This window comes from Oppia nitens, unplaced genomic scaffold (genome assembly GCF_028296485.1).
Source record: "Oppia nitens isolate AA-2021 unplaced genomic scaffold, nextdenovo-longstitch-racon4-pilon3 scaffold15_pilon_pilon_pilon, whole genome shotgun sequence".
In the NCBI taxonomy this organism is placed as follows: Eukaryota; Metazoa; Arthropoda; class Arachnida; order Sarcoptiformes; family Oppiidae; genus Oppia; species Oppia nitens.
The window spans coordinates 397530-415502 of record NW_026533194.1 but is presented as its reverse complement, the minus strand read 5'-3'; the positions used below and the strand labels follow the sequence as shown (position 1 = coordinate 415502).

The following is a 17973-nucleotide window of genomic DNA, read 5'->3' as shown; positions in this document are numbered from 1 at the left end:
TTAAATTGGTATAATAGATGATTATCTAGTTTTTTGACAACAATATATAGTATAAGTATTTAATACAGTAAACTATTTTTTTTGCTATAAATATGATATGTAATTAATCATTAGATAATTTTTTAAAATATCATTAAATATTAAATAAAGGGTTTAATAAAATCATTAATTATTATTAAGAAATTATGCAAAATAAGAGTATATGTAAGTATGTGTCTGAATGATAGATAGATAGATAGACAATAGATAACAATTAGTTACTATAAAGCATATAATTTGTTTATATTGTTACTATATATTAATTTTTACAAAAATGTTAATTTATTATCATATTTGCTTATTCATTATGTTTTGTTGAAAAAAATTTAAATATTTTAGTTAAATATTAAAATGTAATGTAATTATAATAGCAAATTATTACTGTATTAATAAATCAAAATGAAAAAAACAATTAAACTTTTTATTATTAATATCTAAAGTTATTTATTTTTTAATATAATAAATTATATGAATATTATACAAAATAAGGTCAATGCAAATTATTTAAATATTAATTTACTAAAAATATAGATTATATATTCAAATTTAAACTGCTATTTTTAATTATTATATATTATTAGAAGTACATACAGTATATATATATATATATATATATTATTGACTAATAAAAAGTATATTTCATTGTTAATAATCATAGCAATGAGTAGTATAATACTAGTAATAATAGTATTACTTATTAATAAATTAAAAACTTGTTTTGATTTGTATATGAAATATAAAGCGTTGACTTTTATTTTTAATTAGTGGGTGTATTGAATAAATATACAGTATTAGTCATAATTAATTAGTAACTATTGTCTAGACTAGTTATGCGTTAGCCTTATAATTGTTAGATATTAATTAACAAGTATTAAATAACTAAATATATATATATAATTAACAAGATAAATTATTTTATAAAATAAATTCATTTGAATACATTTATAGTATAATATTTATATTGTTTGTTAGACGTTTATTTTATTTTAAATCACATCAAAAAAAATATTGTATTAATAGTTAGATTACAAAATAAAACTAGTGATACATAATTAAATTTAAATGATTTTCATTTAATTTACAATATATATAAGGCGTTGTTCACATATTACGTTCGCACTTGAGGGGAGGGGGGGGTTAGCCAAAGCGAACTTTTGCGAACAAGGGGGAGGGGAGGGGTAGAGACATTAAGAACGTTCGCAATTAGATAATATTTCATTTATTGTGGTGGGGGGGGGGTAGCGGTTAGCGACAAGCGAATGTAATTTTTTTAAATGACTACATGCGAACAATTGCGAACATAGGGGAGGGAGGGGGTCTAGATTTCTTAAAAAGTGCGAACGTAATATGTAAACAACGCCTAATACAAATAAAATGTTTTGAAAAAGTTAACTGTAGATACTTTTCATAACATTTTATTTTAAATTTTAATAATTTAATATAAATAACAAATATTTAATATTAGTCTTATAATTCATAAATAATATTATAGTAATTTTATCAAAAGTTTAAACAATATTATTTACTTAAATCAAATATTCATAGAGTTAGTGATTAATATAAACTACAGTTTAATATTTAGTCTAAAAACATATATCATAGATAATAACAGAAATAAATTGTAATATAATTTTAACCAATAATGAAAAATTCAATTATTTAAAATCCGGTTCAGGGATTAATTTATCACTAAATATAATGTATTATTGTATTTACTATAAACAGTATTAATAAAACATTAAAATTTTACATATACTGTATTGATATTAATATATATATTGTATATATAGTATGTGTCAAACATAAAGATAATTAGAAATATATACTTTTTATTTAAAATTATTTGAATGTTTAGTATATATATATTTAAAAATTACTATTAGTCTAATATTTAATCAAAAATAAATATGACTAAATTATTAATTATCTGTATATTAAATGTTATATTTAATTGTTATTCTATAGACATGTTATCAACATTAAGTAATAATCTGAACACAAGTTTGTATTTCAAATTATTAATATATAAAATTTATAAACTTTCAAAAAAAAATAATTAATTATTTTTCATTTATTAATATTTAGGTAATAATGAAATTAACATCAATAGTGATAACAACAAACATATGAATATAATCGAGAAAAATGTTAAAAATACGAAAACATTGATTAATAAAATTATTAACAAAAATATCAATAATAGGTATAAATTAGAAAATTAGTCATTATTTATAATAATTGACGATTTCGTTCAATAATAAAAAATTATTGTATAAATATTTTTAATAATTATTAGTATAATTTCATTATTATTTTTGCATCCGATTATAACAGTCTAACATTTATTTTAAAGTTTTAATTTATTAGCAAATATGTATAATTTTATTTTATATTATTTTTTTATCATTATTTTAAATGTTTTACCAATAAGTTCATTATCCACATTACCATCGATACCCATACTCATCACATCGCCGTCTAAATTGATATCATCGACGCCATCATTGATCACACCCTCGCCTACAATCACCTCATTGTTGCCAACAACTGATTGCACGACAAAAAGTAATTTCTTATATTATATTATTTTTTTTAATAAATTGTTATTTTATTTTATAGTTGAAACTAATACCAGACAAACTCCAGACAATATTGACAGACAAATGAAAGTAAAACAATTTTTGGTGGATATAAATAAAACAAGTAATTTTTATAATTATTATAATTAATGACAAAAAAACATAATAAGGTTAATAACAAATTATAAATTTAATTATAATTATATACTGTATATATCGAAAGAAAAATATAGTTTTATCAGTTTAAGTATATTTTTTTAAAATTTAAAATATATTTTATTTATTTATATTAAAATTAAATTATTTTTAGCTGAAAACAAGACTCTAGTTGAATATATAGACACTTTTTTTGATAATTTATTACCAAATATACCTCAATACGGATGCAATGAAATGTTTGAATGGCTCGGACTAACAAAAACCGGTACAAAATTGTGCAAAACTTTAACTTATGGACCATTTGTATCGTACACAATATGGACAAACTGGTGGGACAGATCACAGTGTGGTGATTGTATGATAAAATTGGATAAATGTATTAATCAAATGAAAACATTTATTAATAATTAGTTTTTCTATTAATTGAAACATATTGTATAGCAAATAATGATTTGTAAAATTATTTTTTATTTTCTATATATATATATCAGGGTTGCTAAAGGTTTTCGATTTCAGGGGGGGTATAGAGGGGTAAAATAGTAAACATTTCGAAAAATCTTGGAGTATAAATGGTTGCATATATTTAGCAACCCTGATATATAATATATTATATATATACTCATAAACTATAAGAAATTAGTGAGAATTTTTTTTATCAATTTTTAAATGAATTTATTATTATTTTTTAACAATTAATGCACACTTACTATCATTAAAATTTGATTAAACTTTTTATTTATTTATGGTCTATTAAAATCAATTTAATGTAAATATTAATAAAAAAAATAATAATGAAATGTTATTAAAAAAATTACTATATTAACACTAATTATAAATGTATTTTTTTGTAAATATGATATTATTATAATAATGTATTAAAATGAATGTTTATTATAATATTATATTTCTAATAAATTTTAATAATTTTTGTTTAATTGAATTAAAATATATTTTTTATTCAATTGATTTTAATATTATTGTTGATTACGACTAAAGCGACAATCAATGCTATCAATTGATACGACCAGTTGGGTAACAAACTGGACGCCGGATTACACGACACACCTGTGTGTGTGAACGTCCATTTGATTTGATCCGGTGAACGACATCTCACATCTAGTGTTTGCATAAAAGTTTTAAAAATATCATTGGGGTTAGAGGTTAGTAGTCAAGAGCTTATGGATGTCGGACATACCTGTGCATTGATTGTTGGCCTGCGACGCACTCGACGACGTTGTGGTCAATCCGATGGTAAAGTGCAGGGCTGGACACGAGGCAAACGTCTTTCCCTGACATGGGTTGCGTCGGGTGAACGTAACCTCACCGCCGTCTTCTGTGGCCTCTGAACACCGATTTGTATCGTTTTCGGCGTTCGGGTATCGGTCGAGACATACCTTGATTTTGGCATTTTCTGCTTTGAACTATAGGTGCAAACAAATGTTTTCTCATTATTATTCATATTAGTGATGTGTATGTTTGCTGTCATACCTTCATATCAATGGTATAACTTTTGATGAAGTATTCCGGATACATAGCCCAATACTGTTTGTAGCCGGGGGTCAGATAGCCATCGTAGGCATAGTTATCCGATTTACGAGTCCAACAGTCGCTGTACTGAAACACTTGAGGCGTTTGCTGGACATATTTGGCCAGAGTTTCGGCATTGCGTTCGACATTACCGGTTCCCATTTGAATCCAATTGCTGTCTCTGGCCAACAGATCTTTAATGTCTTCATTGTTCAAAGTGGCCATAAAAATATTTGTGTCCCGATTTTCGTACCGCAATCGCCACTTGAAGTCATCGTATTTGCGTTTCTGTTCCCTGTCTGTCGGCGCCGGTTTCATGTTTCCAAAGTCAAACCAAACAAAACTTTTGGACGGTATGGCCGCCAACGTTTCGGTCGGCCGATCAAAATCGGTTAGTGTACGGTTGATAAGCTCCATGAGCAGTGCCCGATCGGTAATTCCCATTTGATCTGTAGTTACAAACAAAATTTAGTCATAATTATAGATCACTTATATAGTTATAGATATATGTAATAATACTGACTGTTTTCAAACCAGGCGGCCCTACACGTGGCGCACTGGGATGAGGTAGTATTGTAGGCCAGTGCGTACAACGGTGTGTTCAACTGTTGATTGTTGTCGTCGACAATATTTGGCAAATTGTTTACTCCCTGAGAGTTGACTAAAACGCTTATTGAACCGCCGGTTCGGCTAAGATATAACGATCGGGATACACGAGTAATGAGCTCCAGTTCCTCGTCAAATGCCTGTCCCCGAGCGCCCATATTGTCTAACATGAATAACACGTCGGCCGACGTCTCGAGTGGTGCCGTTTTGATGTCCGAACCGGTCAGACCTTGCATACAAAACGTACGTTCATCTGGAAATCGTATGGGAAATATAGAAAGAGTTGCGATGAGCATCGGTATGTTGTATGATGTAATCTAATAGTGTTTCCTACCTGAGCTCTTATCGTTGCCGGCTTTATTGAGAAACCGTTGAAACGATTGCCAGGTTTCCTGTACAAAACCGGTCAGCTGGTTGTCCTGGAAGGTGCCCTCGTAGAATACACCGTTCCACAGGCGTATATAGTTTTCCGCTTCGCGGCTAACCTTGTTGTTCAGTTCGGTACTCAAACCATAGCCCCGATTACAGACACCCGAATCAGAGGCCAGACCTTTGCTGGAGTAATACTGGCGCAAGATTTGACTCAACGACATAGTCGGATATTGGTTCAATAGTGTCGGTAGACGGCGTCCAATGTTATAGCCGTCGAGACCACCGCGAAGTTCGGCCAGTGTGGCCAAAGTGCCGTTACTTTTCAGTCTGTAACTTGTCTGACACGCCGTCGAATTCCACTCGCCCTCAGCTCCGAACAGTACGTCACCGCGCGGTATAGTCAGTCCCGAACCGGCATCGATGCCCAACAGGTCGGACAGTGTTACGGCCATTAGCGGATCGACTTGTCCGTCGGGAATATAGGTAGTGTCGATGTTTGATATCTTTTTGATGAGATCGCGTACCGCTCGGGCCGGCGGCTGAAGGAGACCTACTGCTGCACCCAATAGGACACGATTGGCGGCTATGGCAGTCGTACGGTCGTTAAGAAAGCTGACGACACCCCTCTCACGTGGTCTTCTGGTCAGTCGAACAGTGGGTGGACTTATGTTTGATCTGAAAAATCGAGAGTAAAGTTATATATTATAAATAGTAACATAAGTTAGATATAGTTATATATAGTCATACATTGGTACAGAAGATACAGGCTTTCCGTGTGTTATTGGTTTTCCTTTTGATGGCTGCGATCCCGATGCCGACGAACCAGATCCTGACGCCGAGCCCGATGGTCTTTGAACAGTTATGGAGGCCGATCCGGCAGCTGCCGACGCTACGGGCCGGGTGGCCGATACAGATGCCTGACGTCTGATACGTTTACCGCGTTGCGGTTGTTGTTGTGTTTTTTGCGGTTTTTGTGGCACTTCCTCGTCATCCTCTTCTTCCTCTTCTTCTTCGTCGACAACGGCCGTCTGTTTCTCTTTTGATGCCATTTGTCTGGACTCGACGGCCACATTCGCCGCAGCCACTGATTTCACAGTTTTAGCCGTTTTGTTGGCCACCGCTGCTCCGATCTTAGGCAAAAACTCTGACTGTACCGGACCTGACATTACCTTTTTGCCGGCCGATAGTGTCTTATTGGCGTCCAGTTTGGCCGGTGCTCGCGACAAATGTACAGTACGATGATAGACGTGTTGAATGTCGTCGTCATGACCGGCCGTTTCGTTGACGGTATGGCTGAGCGCAAAAAATAGGGCACACTTTTCGTCTTCGGTGAGCACCTCTTCGGGAAATTCTGGCGCATCTGCAGCCGAAACACCGCCCCATTCGATAATTTCTTCGGTAATGCGCCGGTGTTTCATCTCGACCTGTGATTGCTGGTTGTTGTTACCGGTTAGATGCAGACCATCGATATGAAACCTATTTTATGATGTGTGTGTGGGGGGGGGACAGGAAGGTTATTAAAGGTTATTAATTAATGTAATTAATTTTTTATTGTTGTAAATTGATTTATAATGATTTATATTAATTGATTTTTTTTTGTTGGTGTAACGGCTAACTTAATTTACTTTAATAATTTATATTTTAGTAATTTTTTTAAAAACTTATGTTATGTGAATAATTAAGTTTTTTTGAACAGTTTTTTTAACTAATTTATAAAATCAAGATATATTTTGAGAAATTTAAAATTATTATTTTTTTTTGTATAAAAATTTCATTGCTATTACATTGTGTAATAATTATGTGTGTGTGTGTGTGTGTGTGTGTGTGTGTGTGTGTGTGCGTGACTTGACTCACCCATCAACTAATCTACCTAAAGATTATTATTATTATTATAATTAACATATAACTTATTTTTTTATAATATGATATAAGTAAAACATCTAAATAAGGTAATGTAGATAAAATACTAAAAATGGCGTTTATATATATATATTTTTTACGGTAAATTGACTAAAAAATTATAATTTTAAATGTATATATATATATATTTATTTAAGCTAGCTCAATTGTTTTACCTTTTAAGCAACATAATGACAACTTGTTTGGCCATTAGATCGGGTCTACGGGACTCGACTTTTTCAATCAATGATATAACATTGTCGATGGACATGCCTACCGGATACTGTTGACCCAATGTCCACGGTTTGCCCGCATAGGTCTCATTGAAACATCGGTCACCGATAATCATACGATACCGGTCCAAATGGACAGATATACAGTCGACATCGTTGACTATGAATACCGTACACGTGCACAGTAGTAGTAGTAATAGTTTGCCGGTTAATAAATTCATGATTTAAATAAAACAGTTTTTTTTAGCAAAATGATGATCACTTATATGAAATATGATGTTATGTTATGATAATGTTTTGATGAGTTTTATTTTGAGCGTTTATAAAAAATGATCCTGTTGATAAAATAATATTTAAATTTTAAATATATATATATATAATTTAAAACATTTTTATAAAAAAATACTAATAATAATAACAGATTCTTATTAATTAAGTATATGTTTGTTCACTACTACTATACAAAATAATATCACAAAAATTAGTTTTGTTGTGTTATTTACAATTATATATATAATAATAATAAATGATAATAATAAATGATTTTGAATTTAAATATTGTTTATATATTTATATATATTTGAATTTAAATATAATTAGAGTCGAACCGGAAGTTCAACTTTTTTTTCGATATAACTGTCTTTTCAAACAAAACGTATTACAAAATTTCATTGATATATACAATATATATATTATTATGACTGTTAAGTTAGCTAGATAAGTTTTTTTTAAAAACTATTATTATATTTACAATGTATTATTCAATGATTATAAAATTGAACTATTGCATTTAATTTATCTAATCACTTAGTGTTGCTATAGATATATTTATAGGAAATATTAGTCAGCTATATGTTATGTATTGTATTTAATATATGAAATAAAATAATTGTTTTTTATTAAGAATAGTTAAGTATTTTTATTATAATGTTGTAAATATTATTTAATTTCTAATGACTAGACGTAACTGAAATAAATAAATATTTTTATTATTTGATTAGATTTGATTTAGATATGCGTATAGTTAACGCATTTTTTATTATAATTGTCAAAATCTATTGATTAGTAATTTTATAATGTAATTAATTTTAAATTATATTATTATTTTTTAATATATTTATAAATATGATAATTAGTACTATTATATAGTTATATTAATATTACTTATTTAGTTTTTATAATAAATAATAATTTTAAACTTGTTTTTTAAATCAATTTATATTATGATAGTTTACTATTTTATAAAAAAAATTATCTAGAACATTTATTATTTTTTAGCTCTATTTATTGTTATATATATTAAAGATAATAAAAACAAACAATACAAAATAAATAAATTACTCATTTAATATTGTTTTTTTTAATTATTATTAACAATAAAGTAGTTTTTATATTACCGGTACTTATAATTCAAAAATTATGTATCAAAATGTGTAGTATATGATACAATATTTGGATAGTAATAGTAATAATATTAATTAAATGTATAGAAAGTTTTTAATTGATTTTTTTAAAATTTAATTTGTAGTATTATTATTAGTATAATTACTGTAAATTAATATGAATAAAGTTTTTCTATATTATATTTTTTAAAGTTATTTTTTAATAATTAATTTATACCGTAAAATAGTTTTTAGTATTATAAATTTTAGTTTTTAATACATTCAATGCTGTATATTGTATCGATGATATAATGACTCAAATTTTATAATTTATTTGTTTTATTAATAATGGTTGTAATTATTAAATGTAATATTATAATTTATAAATATGGTTTAAAATTAATTTATTAATAGATATAGCGGTTGCTAATTAAAAAAATATATAAATGATTTATTCATAGAAATAAAGTAATATATTTTTTTATTTGAAATTTTTATTATAAATTTGATAAATATTGTCAATCATAATATTGATTTGTATTACCAAATAGTATATTTAATATAATAATAATAATAATGTGAAATAAAAACTTAGATATTAATATATATATAAAAATTACTTCAAACAACAAATTGATAAAAACCAATAAAAATAAATGCTTTACTTTATGTTTGATAGCAATTAAATGGCTTACCTTTTAATAAGTTTATTGGGGGAAAATCTTATATAATATAAGTTGATAATATTTATTTTTAAAAATGTTAATTTTTTTAATAATTAATTAAAATTTATGTTATTATTATCGTCCTCATAATTAGTAGTAGTATTTGTTGTTGTTGTTACTATTATTATTATTATTGTAGTAGTAGTAGTAGTAGTAGTAGTAGTGTCACACCTTTGACTATCACTTAGTTGCACATCATATCAATGGACAGACAGCCACTGGTTAGGTATGTGCTGCAGTTGGCAGAACTGAGACACAGTATACAAAACTTTTTACTATACAACAGCACACACCTAATATTAATTTACCTATAATGACAAAAATTATTGTATATATCAAATAACTGTTGTATTAAACTAGGCAAACATTATTTAACCGTATTTATTTTTTAAAGATAATTACTAAAGTGATTAATATTGCTTTTTTTAGTTGCTATTTGTTGTTATAGTTTTTTGTTTTGTTGGTATTACTTTAATATATATATTGAATATCTTAAGTTTGACTTTGGATTAAGCAAATAAAAACTATTAGATAAATTTCTACACAAAAAAATGATATATAATTATATTTAGTGTAATATATTTTCTAACTTTAGTTTTTTATGACTTAAAATATAAATATTTCTAATAATATTTATAAATGTTTTGAATGTTTTTAAAATTTTGCTAAAAAATTACTAATAATTTTTAAAATTATTAAAATAATTTTTGAACTTAATATATATTATAGATAAGTATCGATAATTTCTAATTTAATATAATTGTACAACAACTATGACAATAAGAAAATAATTTTTTATTATTTAGTTAATTTAATATAAATATCTAAATCCCACGCAAACACAGTGATTAATACTTCAAAACTTTATTAACCAGTAATATAGTAATAGTTAAAAAAAAGTATATAATTTTTCTATTTTAATTATTAAATATTCAACCTATATTATTGATCCTATAATATAGTAAATAAATATACTTAAAAATATTTGGAATTTATTTAGAGAAAAAAATTTAACAACAAAATTATTAATTTATTTTTGTTTATTAGAAAAAAGTCACAAAATACATATTGAATTTGTAAAATAATAATGAAAGACAATTATATAGTAAAGATATGATTTTTTTAAATAACAATTATTAGAAAATAATTATGAAAAGAAATCTAATTAAATTATAAATTATAACAAATTAAAAATAGTATCTATTATACCATTAGTTTAATATAATGAAACACACTGGGCTCTCATCCATAATCAAATTAATATTTTTTAAAAAACACAAAATTTCATTAATTAATTTTGGGTAATATATATAAGATAAACTTATTTAAGCAAATACTCCGAGGTCTAATACTAGTACTTCAACAATAAAAAACAAATAAATATATTAATATTAAATAATTTCACAAATCATATATAAAATACAATTAATATATTTTTTTAAAATAAGAAAATGCATACAAATAGATGATTAAAAATATTATTCAAAAAAAAACTAATGATTAAAAAAAAGTTAAAAACAAATATCATATAATATGTTTATAAAATGTGGTATACCATAATTATACAGTATTTTGTTGGCATATAATAAATTTCAATAATTAATAAAATGATAAAAAAAATTTTTTTAATAATATTATTATTATTAAATTATATTAATTAATAATTATTATTACTAATGTTTGTTAAAAAATAAGTATAAAATAAAGACAGTGATCAATGAAATGCATTGTATTGGAGTGGACGGCAGCATATGTAGGGATGAGCTGCACTGGACGCCAGTGTGGGTCACTGTAAATTTGATTTGGTTAGTGTTCATACACCTGGGATCTATTACCAAACAAACAAATATTTATAAAAATTAATATCGCATAAAATAATAATTACTAATAATGAAAATAAAAATTAATTGTGTTTTTCAAACAAACCTAAGCACTGGGTCAACGATGTCTTATCTTTGGCCCAAACGGTAAAATAAAATGGCCGACACGATGAAACCGATTTACCCTTACATGGATTATCGATTTCGAAGTACTGTTCCTCACCGGCCGTCAACTCTTTACAATATTCTTGATCTTCGGGCGGAAACTGACGATCATAGCATATCCTGATATCGCCGTCTTCGGGTTTAAACTAAACAAACAAAAATGATTTCATAATAACATTACCACTTGTATATCAACAACAACAACAAAAATCCTAATAACTATCACCAAAAATAGTTACTACACTTACCGAGAACCTGATGGTAAAGCTTCGGTGAAAAAATTCTGGATACATGGCCCAGTTCTGACGATAACCGGGCGTAATAAAGCCAACATATTGGACACCGTCCGATCGTTTATCTTCGCACATATTATACTGGAAAATGGCCGGATTTTCGCATATTTTTCTGGCCACATTCTGGCCAATCTGTACCGGATTACCCGGCTGCTCTTTGTCGTCCTCGTAGCGCAAGATGTCTTTGAACGCGTCCTGATTTGATGCTATCGACAAAAATCGTACATCCCGGTGCCGATAGCGAAGCTGATCTTTGAAATACTTGTAGTCGTCGTAGTCGGCGCCCGAATCGGGTACTACGCCGACGGTAAAGTCGATTAGTACGGCCGACTTGGCTGGTATGGCCGAATCGTTTACTCGAGGTGTCCACCATTCGTAGTTAAACAATGTAGTGTTTAGTGCTTTAAAGTACTGGCCAATGTTGGCCACTGCAGCTCTGGTAGCTAATTAATAGTTAATAAAAAATAGGTGTTCAATTCAATTGGAAGTGAGGCATATAATTTTTAGGTGGGTAATACATACATGTATTAAAATCATCGATACGGCACTGCGAGCAACCGGCTGCCGACATATTGAAGGCCACTGGTGTGAGCGGCCAATCGCCCTGCGGTAACATCACTCCGCTGTTGACATCATTGCGTCCGCCTTTACTGTTGAGAAATATATTGATCGATCCGCCGTACGGCCGGATATTACCGAGATTTGCATTGATCTGAGCAACAATTTCGGCCGATTGACGAAGTTTGTTGCCGTCCGATCCGTCGATGATATAAATGACATCCGACGGTGTCTCGCACGGCGCAGATTTGTCTATCTGGCCACCCGGTCGGTTACAAAAATCGGTTCCCGAAGTTTCTATAGCGTTAATGATAATAATAATAATAATAATAATATATTAATATATAATAATTGCACAGTTAGTTAGATAACACAACTATAGTTTCAACATAACTAAAGATATCATTGAAATACTTGTTGCTATTTGTTAATAAACACTTGAATTATAATATAACTTTTATACTGTATATATTGTTGAGGGGTTTAAAAATATTGTTTATCTAATCTAATAGATAAATAAAAAAAAACATTTTTATGTTACAATGAACAATTATTTTATACAAAACAAAAAAAACTATAACTATAAATAAAATAAAATTATTTATAATATTTAATAAAATTTACTAAATTTTAATTTAGTCATTTTTAAAAAAAAACAAATTAAAAAATTAATTATATCTAAACAATCAGCTAGTTAAAAAAATAAGCAATGAGATTTTTGGCATACAATTACAGTAATTATCAATTGTAAAAATATTTTTAATGTGCACACATAAACACACAGGTAGTTTAAAGGGTGTGGTCAATCAGATACACACACATGAATACAACGATTATCTTAATGGTTTGGTTGGACATACCTGTTCCAGCAGCCTGTTGTAGGGCCTGCGAGAAGGCACCCAATGGTCCGGGCGGTGGTAGTCGTCCACCGAATTTGATATTTTGTATGATTTGATAATTGCCTGCCGCCTCCTGAATAATAGACTGTTCCTGTGTGTTGACCCGTTGACGATCACAATAGGATACGGTCAACATATTGCTCTTAGAGATCTGGGGTTTGCCGTAAAATGATCGCAAAATTGTACTCAATTTCAATTGTCTCGGATCAAGTTGCGATAGTGAAGCCAAATTGCTGCCAATCAGATATCCATCGATGCCGCCTCTGATTTCGGCTTTTGTGGCCCTAATCGAGTCGATAATTTTCTGCAACTGATCATTGGGTGTTGTCAATGGTACCCGACTAAGTCCGTAATGTGTTGTACAGGTTTGCGATGCCCACGTGCCGTCAATGCCGAACGCGTACTGCAAACTTTCGGTTGGTTCGTCGTCCTGTTGGGCGGCACTGCCCCACAGATCGCCGACAGTTACGGCGGCTATTGCTACCTCCCGTCGCATATCTTTGACATAGGCCTGGTCGACAAACTTGTCCCTGACCATTGCCTGGATCACCGATTTTGTATTCAATCGTATATCCGGTGACATACCAGCAATTACACCGATCAGCACTCGACCCATTGATATGGCTTCATTCGGATTGGACCGGAAGCTGACCACACCTTCCTCTTTGAGCGGATAATACACTCGATTGCTGGAACCGTTGTTACTGTTATACGACTGATAGTTATTGGACGGATGATTATTATTGTTGTTGTTATTGTTATTGTTGGTCAAATAGTTGGACGCTACTGGCATTCGATTGTTACCGCTGCTGCCACTATCACCCGGAGCTCGTTGATAGTACTGGCCATAGTTGCTGGTTTGTCCCTGATTTTGATTTTGGTGTTGACTTTGATAGGCATTCGGTGTCTGAATTCGTCCGTTTGACAACCGATTGCTTGTATAGGCCTGTCGTTTGCCACGAAATACTTGCGAGTACTCTATTCGGGGTTTTTCGCGAATATTGTAGACATTGTGAGACAGCATATAGTATAGGGAACAGAGTTCTTCGGTTCGGAAAAACTGATCGGGAAAGTAGTAATTGTTAAACTCTTGGACACCGGTTGGCTGCAGGAAAGCGTTGGCAATCTCATCCATCCACTGATCGCGGGTACGCTTATATCCCGGATGTAAATTCGGGTCAAACCCATCAAATCGGAATCTAATTTGACAAATAAATAGCACACAAAAATAAAATCAAAACAATATTTACATTAGAATCAAGTGTCCAAAACAATAATAAGTTGTTTTATACTTGTTTTTTGACATTAATTTATTTTTAAACACAAAATCACTTTTTCTAATGCTTATGTAAAGACCGCACCTAACGGTGCTTTTAACTATAGATCGAGAAGAGAGTGAGAGAGAGAGATAGAGAAGCCTATGTTTGCTTAGGTATTAAAAAAATTGTCGTAAATTATATCTAAAATATACAATACGGCATATATATACTACATTATACAATACATACCGTCTTAACAACAATTTTGCTACATTGTCGGCACCGATATGTTGTTGTAGATTCTGATCGGTCGTGTTTTCGAGCAATTGTTCGAGAGTGTCGACCATCGAGATAAATGTCTCGACACTCTGGCCTATGGGAAACACTCGGCCACCAATGCCGCCGGTTCGCTGAATACAGTCCCGTTTGATGACCGTATCGTATAAGTTATAAGTGGCCGAAATAATATTGTCGCCCTCTATTTTGGTATACTGTTGTGAATACTGTGCGCGTACTATACCGATGGCCATCATCGCCATCACCGCAATGATGACTGTCCTCACTGGGATAAGCTTCATTGTTCACACCAATAGTGGCTATTAATAAAAATAACACATTAATAATAAAAATAATAGTAAAACAATAATCTTAATTATTAGATAGTCTATTAATTAAACTAAATAAAAACTAAAATAAAAATATTTTTCTCACAATTAAATCCCCACAAAAAAATTAATGTTTTTTTGGTTGAGTTTTTTTTGTTAATACGTTTTTATAATTGATATTAATATGTTACCTATCAATACAAAAACGAAACATTTAATAATTAAAAAAAATATTGATTAGAAAAATAACAGAACACACAATAAAAAAATATTTTGATGATTATTCACACAATTTTTTTTGATATATAAATTAATGAAATAAATTTAATGTAAAAAAGGGGACAATACTTGATCTAAACCGACACTTAAAAAGCTTATAATATGATTGAAATATATATTGCCTTTTCAAATGGTTGAGCAAATAAAATGACTTACTTTTATTTTGTTAAACAATTATTATTAATAATAATATAAAAAATAGGTGGGTATTAATTGATATGTATCCCCCTTTTTATTAATATAGTTGTAATATATAAATAAAATTATAGATAAAATAACTTATACTTTGCTTTTTCTGTTGGTTTCTCTAACTATTACTACACATATAGTCAATACAATATTAATTTACTTTATATGTTATTTCATATATATATATAAATTTATTTACTTTGATAATCACTATTAGCGAATAAATCTATTATATTATTATTATTGCTATCAATGTTAGTTATTATTTCATATATTCTTGTATATATGTGTTGGACTGTCGTATATGGGTATACACAATGAGCTAACTTTCCCCATAATATTGTCAAAAAAAAATGATTACAATTTTCAATCACAATATTAAATAAAAATAGTTATATAAATCTTTATAAAGAATATAAATTATATTTTTTTTTGCAAAATTTAAACGTTTTTGCAGTAAATGTAAGGCACTTGAGATATAATATATCATTTTAATATAATTTATTATTTATGATGATATCACTCACAGTCACTCATATAAATTTTAATAGTGTTTTATTAGATTATTGGCATTAAATATAAACATATATATATTTGATATATTTATGTTATTTGTTATTACATACGGAAATGTTAAAGTATTTACTGTTTCATAGTTTCCGGTGTATGTATAAGCGTATGTTTGAAGACATTTAAATACACACTTTTTTTTATAGACGACATAACTTAAAAGTCAAATGACTGATAATTATCTTAATATAAAGTTATAAATAAAAATATAATAATTAATTTTAACTATAAATCAATTGCTATTTATTTTCTGAATATCAAATTACAATTAATATGTAATAGATGAATAGTATTTTTCAAACTAAGTTTACTTTATTAATATAACATTATATTACAATTATTAAAGTAAAAAAATTGTTAGAAATATTTATTTAAATTTTAAGAAATCGTTTTTATTTTAAATATGTAATTTGATAATAAATACTAAAATATTTGTAATATTTGTTATTTTACCAGTTTTTCTTAATTTAAGTTCATTATCAATATATCAATAATTACAAGTATTTTTTTAAAAAAAACTTTTGATAAAAATCTATATCTATAACTATATTATATTTATATAGTATTTGAAAATCATAAACTTTTACTAAAAAATTTATTGACAAAAAAAATGTAAACGACCAAAAAAACCACAACAAAAATAATAATAAAATATTTGTTCATATACTAAATACACACATATTTGTATACATTTAATATAATAGTGATATAATTTTTTTTTAATTAATATACTGTATATACTGTACAGTATAATATATACAGTATATATTTAATAAATGATATATATATATATAATAATTAAAAAGTGAATGAATTCATGATTATTTCCGTTAGAAAGTAATAAAAAATATATAATTAAAAAAAGTTTGTTAACATCTATATTCAAATTTTATTTTCATTAAGTTATATCAAAGAAAATTATTTCAATTATAAAAAAAATATTACACATAAAAATATATTTAATTTTTTAGATTAACCAATATTTATATTATAATAGTAACATTAATTTTAATAAATATTTAATTAAAATAAATAGATTAGCAAACTTACATTACAATATTTCCAATTAGTTCAGTTAATTAATTTTTATTTTATTTTATTTATTACATTTGCAATAAAAACAATTATATTTTTTGAAAATTTAAAAATCAGTGTTATATTTAAATACCAGTTCTAAATAAGTTAATTGAGATATTAGTTATAATATTTGTTTATATAGAGTCACACCCTGTAGTAAACAATGTTGTTATGAAACAAAACGTTAATGTGATTTAATTGAATTAAAATACTGTATATGTATTGTACAGTATCTTATCATTGTTGACTAACTTATTAAAGGAGTATATACCGTATATGAATTTGTTATGTCTTTTTTTGTCTGTCCGTCCAATGTTTAGAATTGTCGTTTAGTAACTTCTAATTGTCCGAATGTTTAGTAACTTTTTATTAGTTATTTATGTATGGATTTATTTGTTAAAAAATCATTATTATGTGAAAATAATTATAATTGGAAATATTACTTTTAGTTAATATATCAATTACTATATAAGCTAACAAACTCTAAACAAATAAAATCTATCAATTTTAATAAAAAAAAGACTAATTAAAATTATTTTCATAATTCTATAATTTATAACATTTATTTCGTAAAGTTTTAAAGTTTCAATTTTTTTAATTGATCTTTGTCATGTCAATTTAAAAAAGCTAAAAACGTGTCTAATTATTTTCAATATATTTAGATTTTTTTGTTATAAAAGTTCAATATATCATGTAGTTTCTGAGATATCGTACTTCCCTGAACTAACATACCGGTGC

At 27.8% G+C, this 17973-nt stretch overlaps 3 protein-coding genes across 5 annotated transcripts; 1 reads left to right on the top strand and 2 right to left on the bottom strand.

Annotated features, from left to right (window-relative positions):
• Positions 1–2141: 2141 nt before the first annotated feature.
• Positions 2142–3435, top strand: LOC128964344 (uncharacterized). Its single transcript, XM_054310936.1, has 4 exons — positions 2142–2242; positions 2471–2604; positions 2659–2742; positions 2929–3435. Exons 1-4 carry the CDS (start codon positions 2166–2168, stop codon positions 3186–3188), a joined length of 555 nt encoding a protein of 184 aa, XP_054166911.1. The 5' UTR covers positions 2142–2165; the 3' UTR covers positions 3189–3435.
• A 218-nt stretch (positions 3436–3653) lies between these two features.
• LOC128964334 (uncharacterized) lies at positions 3654–9860 on the bottom strand. Its single transcript, XM_054310924.1, has 8 exons — positions 9492–9860; positions 7358–7749; positions 6030–6758; positions 5245–5957; positions 4828–5163; positions 4266–4753; positions 3973–4198; positions 3654–3893 (listed from the first exon to the last, which is right to left on the bottom strand). Exons 2-8 carry the CDS (start codon positions 7633–7635, stop codon positions 3736–3738), a joined length of 2928 nt encoding a protein of 975 aa, XP_054166899.1. The 5' UTR covers positions 7636–7749; positions 9492–9860; the 3' UTR covers positions 3654–3735.
• Positions 9861–11164: 1304 nt separating this feature from the next.
• Positions 11165–17386, bottom strand: LOC128963183 (uncharacterized). Of its 3 annotated transcripts, XM_054309690.1 has the most exons (8): positions 15469–15532; positions 15227–15311; positions 14765–15111; positions 13218–14455; positions 12322–12654; positions 11755–12242; positions 11448–11652; positions 11165–11349 (listed from the first exon to the last, which is right to left on the bottom strand). In XM_054309690.1, exons 3-8 carry the CDS (start codon positions 15091–15093, stop codon positions 11195–11197), a joined length of 2748 nt encoding a protein of 915 aa, XP_054165665.1. In that variant the 5' UTR covers positions 15094–15111; positions 15227–15311; positions 15469–15532; the 3' UTR covers positions 11165–11194. The 3 variants fall into 3 exon arrangements, with proteins under 3 accessions (XP_054165665.1, XP_054165673.1, XP_054165656.1); XM_054309698.1 differs by lacking the exons at positions 15227–15311; positions 15469–15532 and adding an exon at positions 17209–17386; XM_054309681.1 differs by lacking the exon at positions 15469–15532 and having other exon boundaries at positions 15227–15340.
• Between the last annotated feature and the right edge of the window lie 587 nt (positions 17387–17973).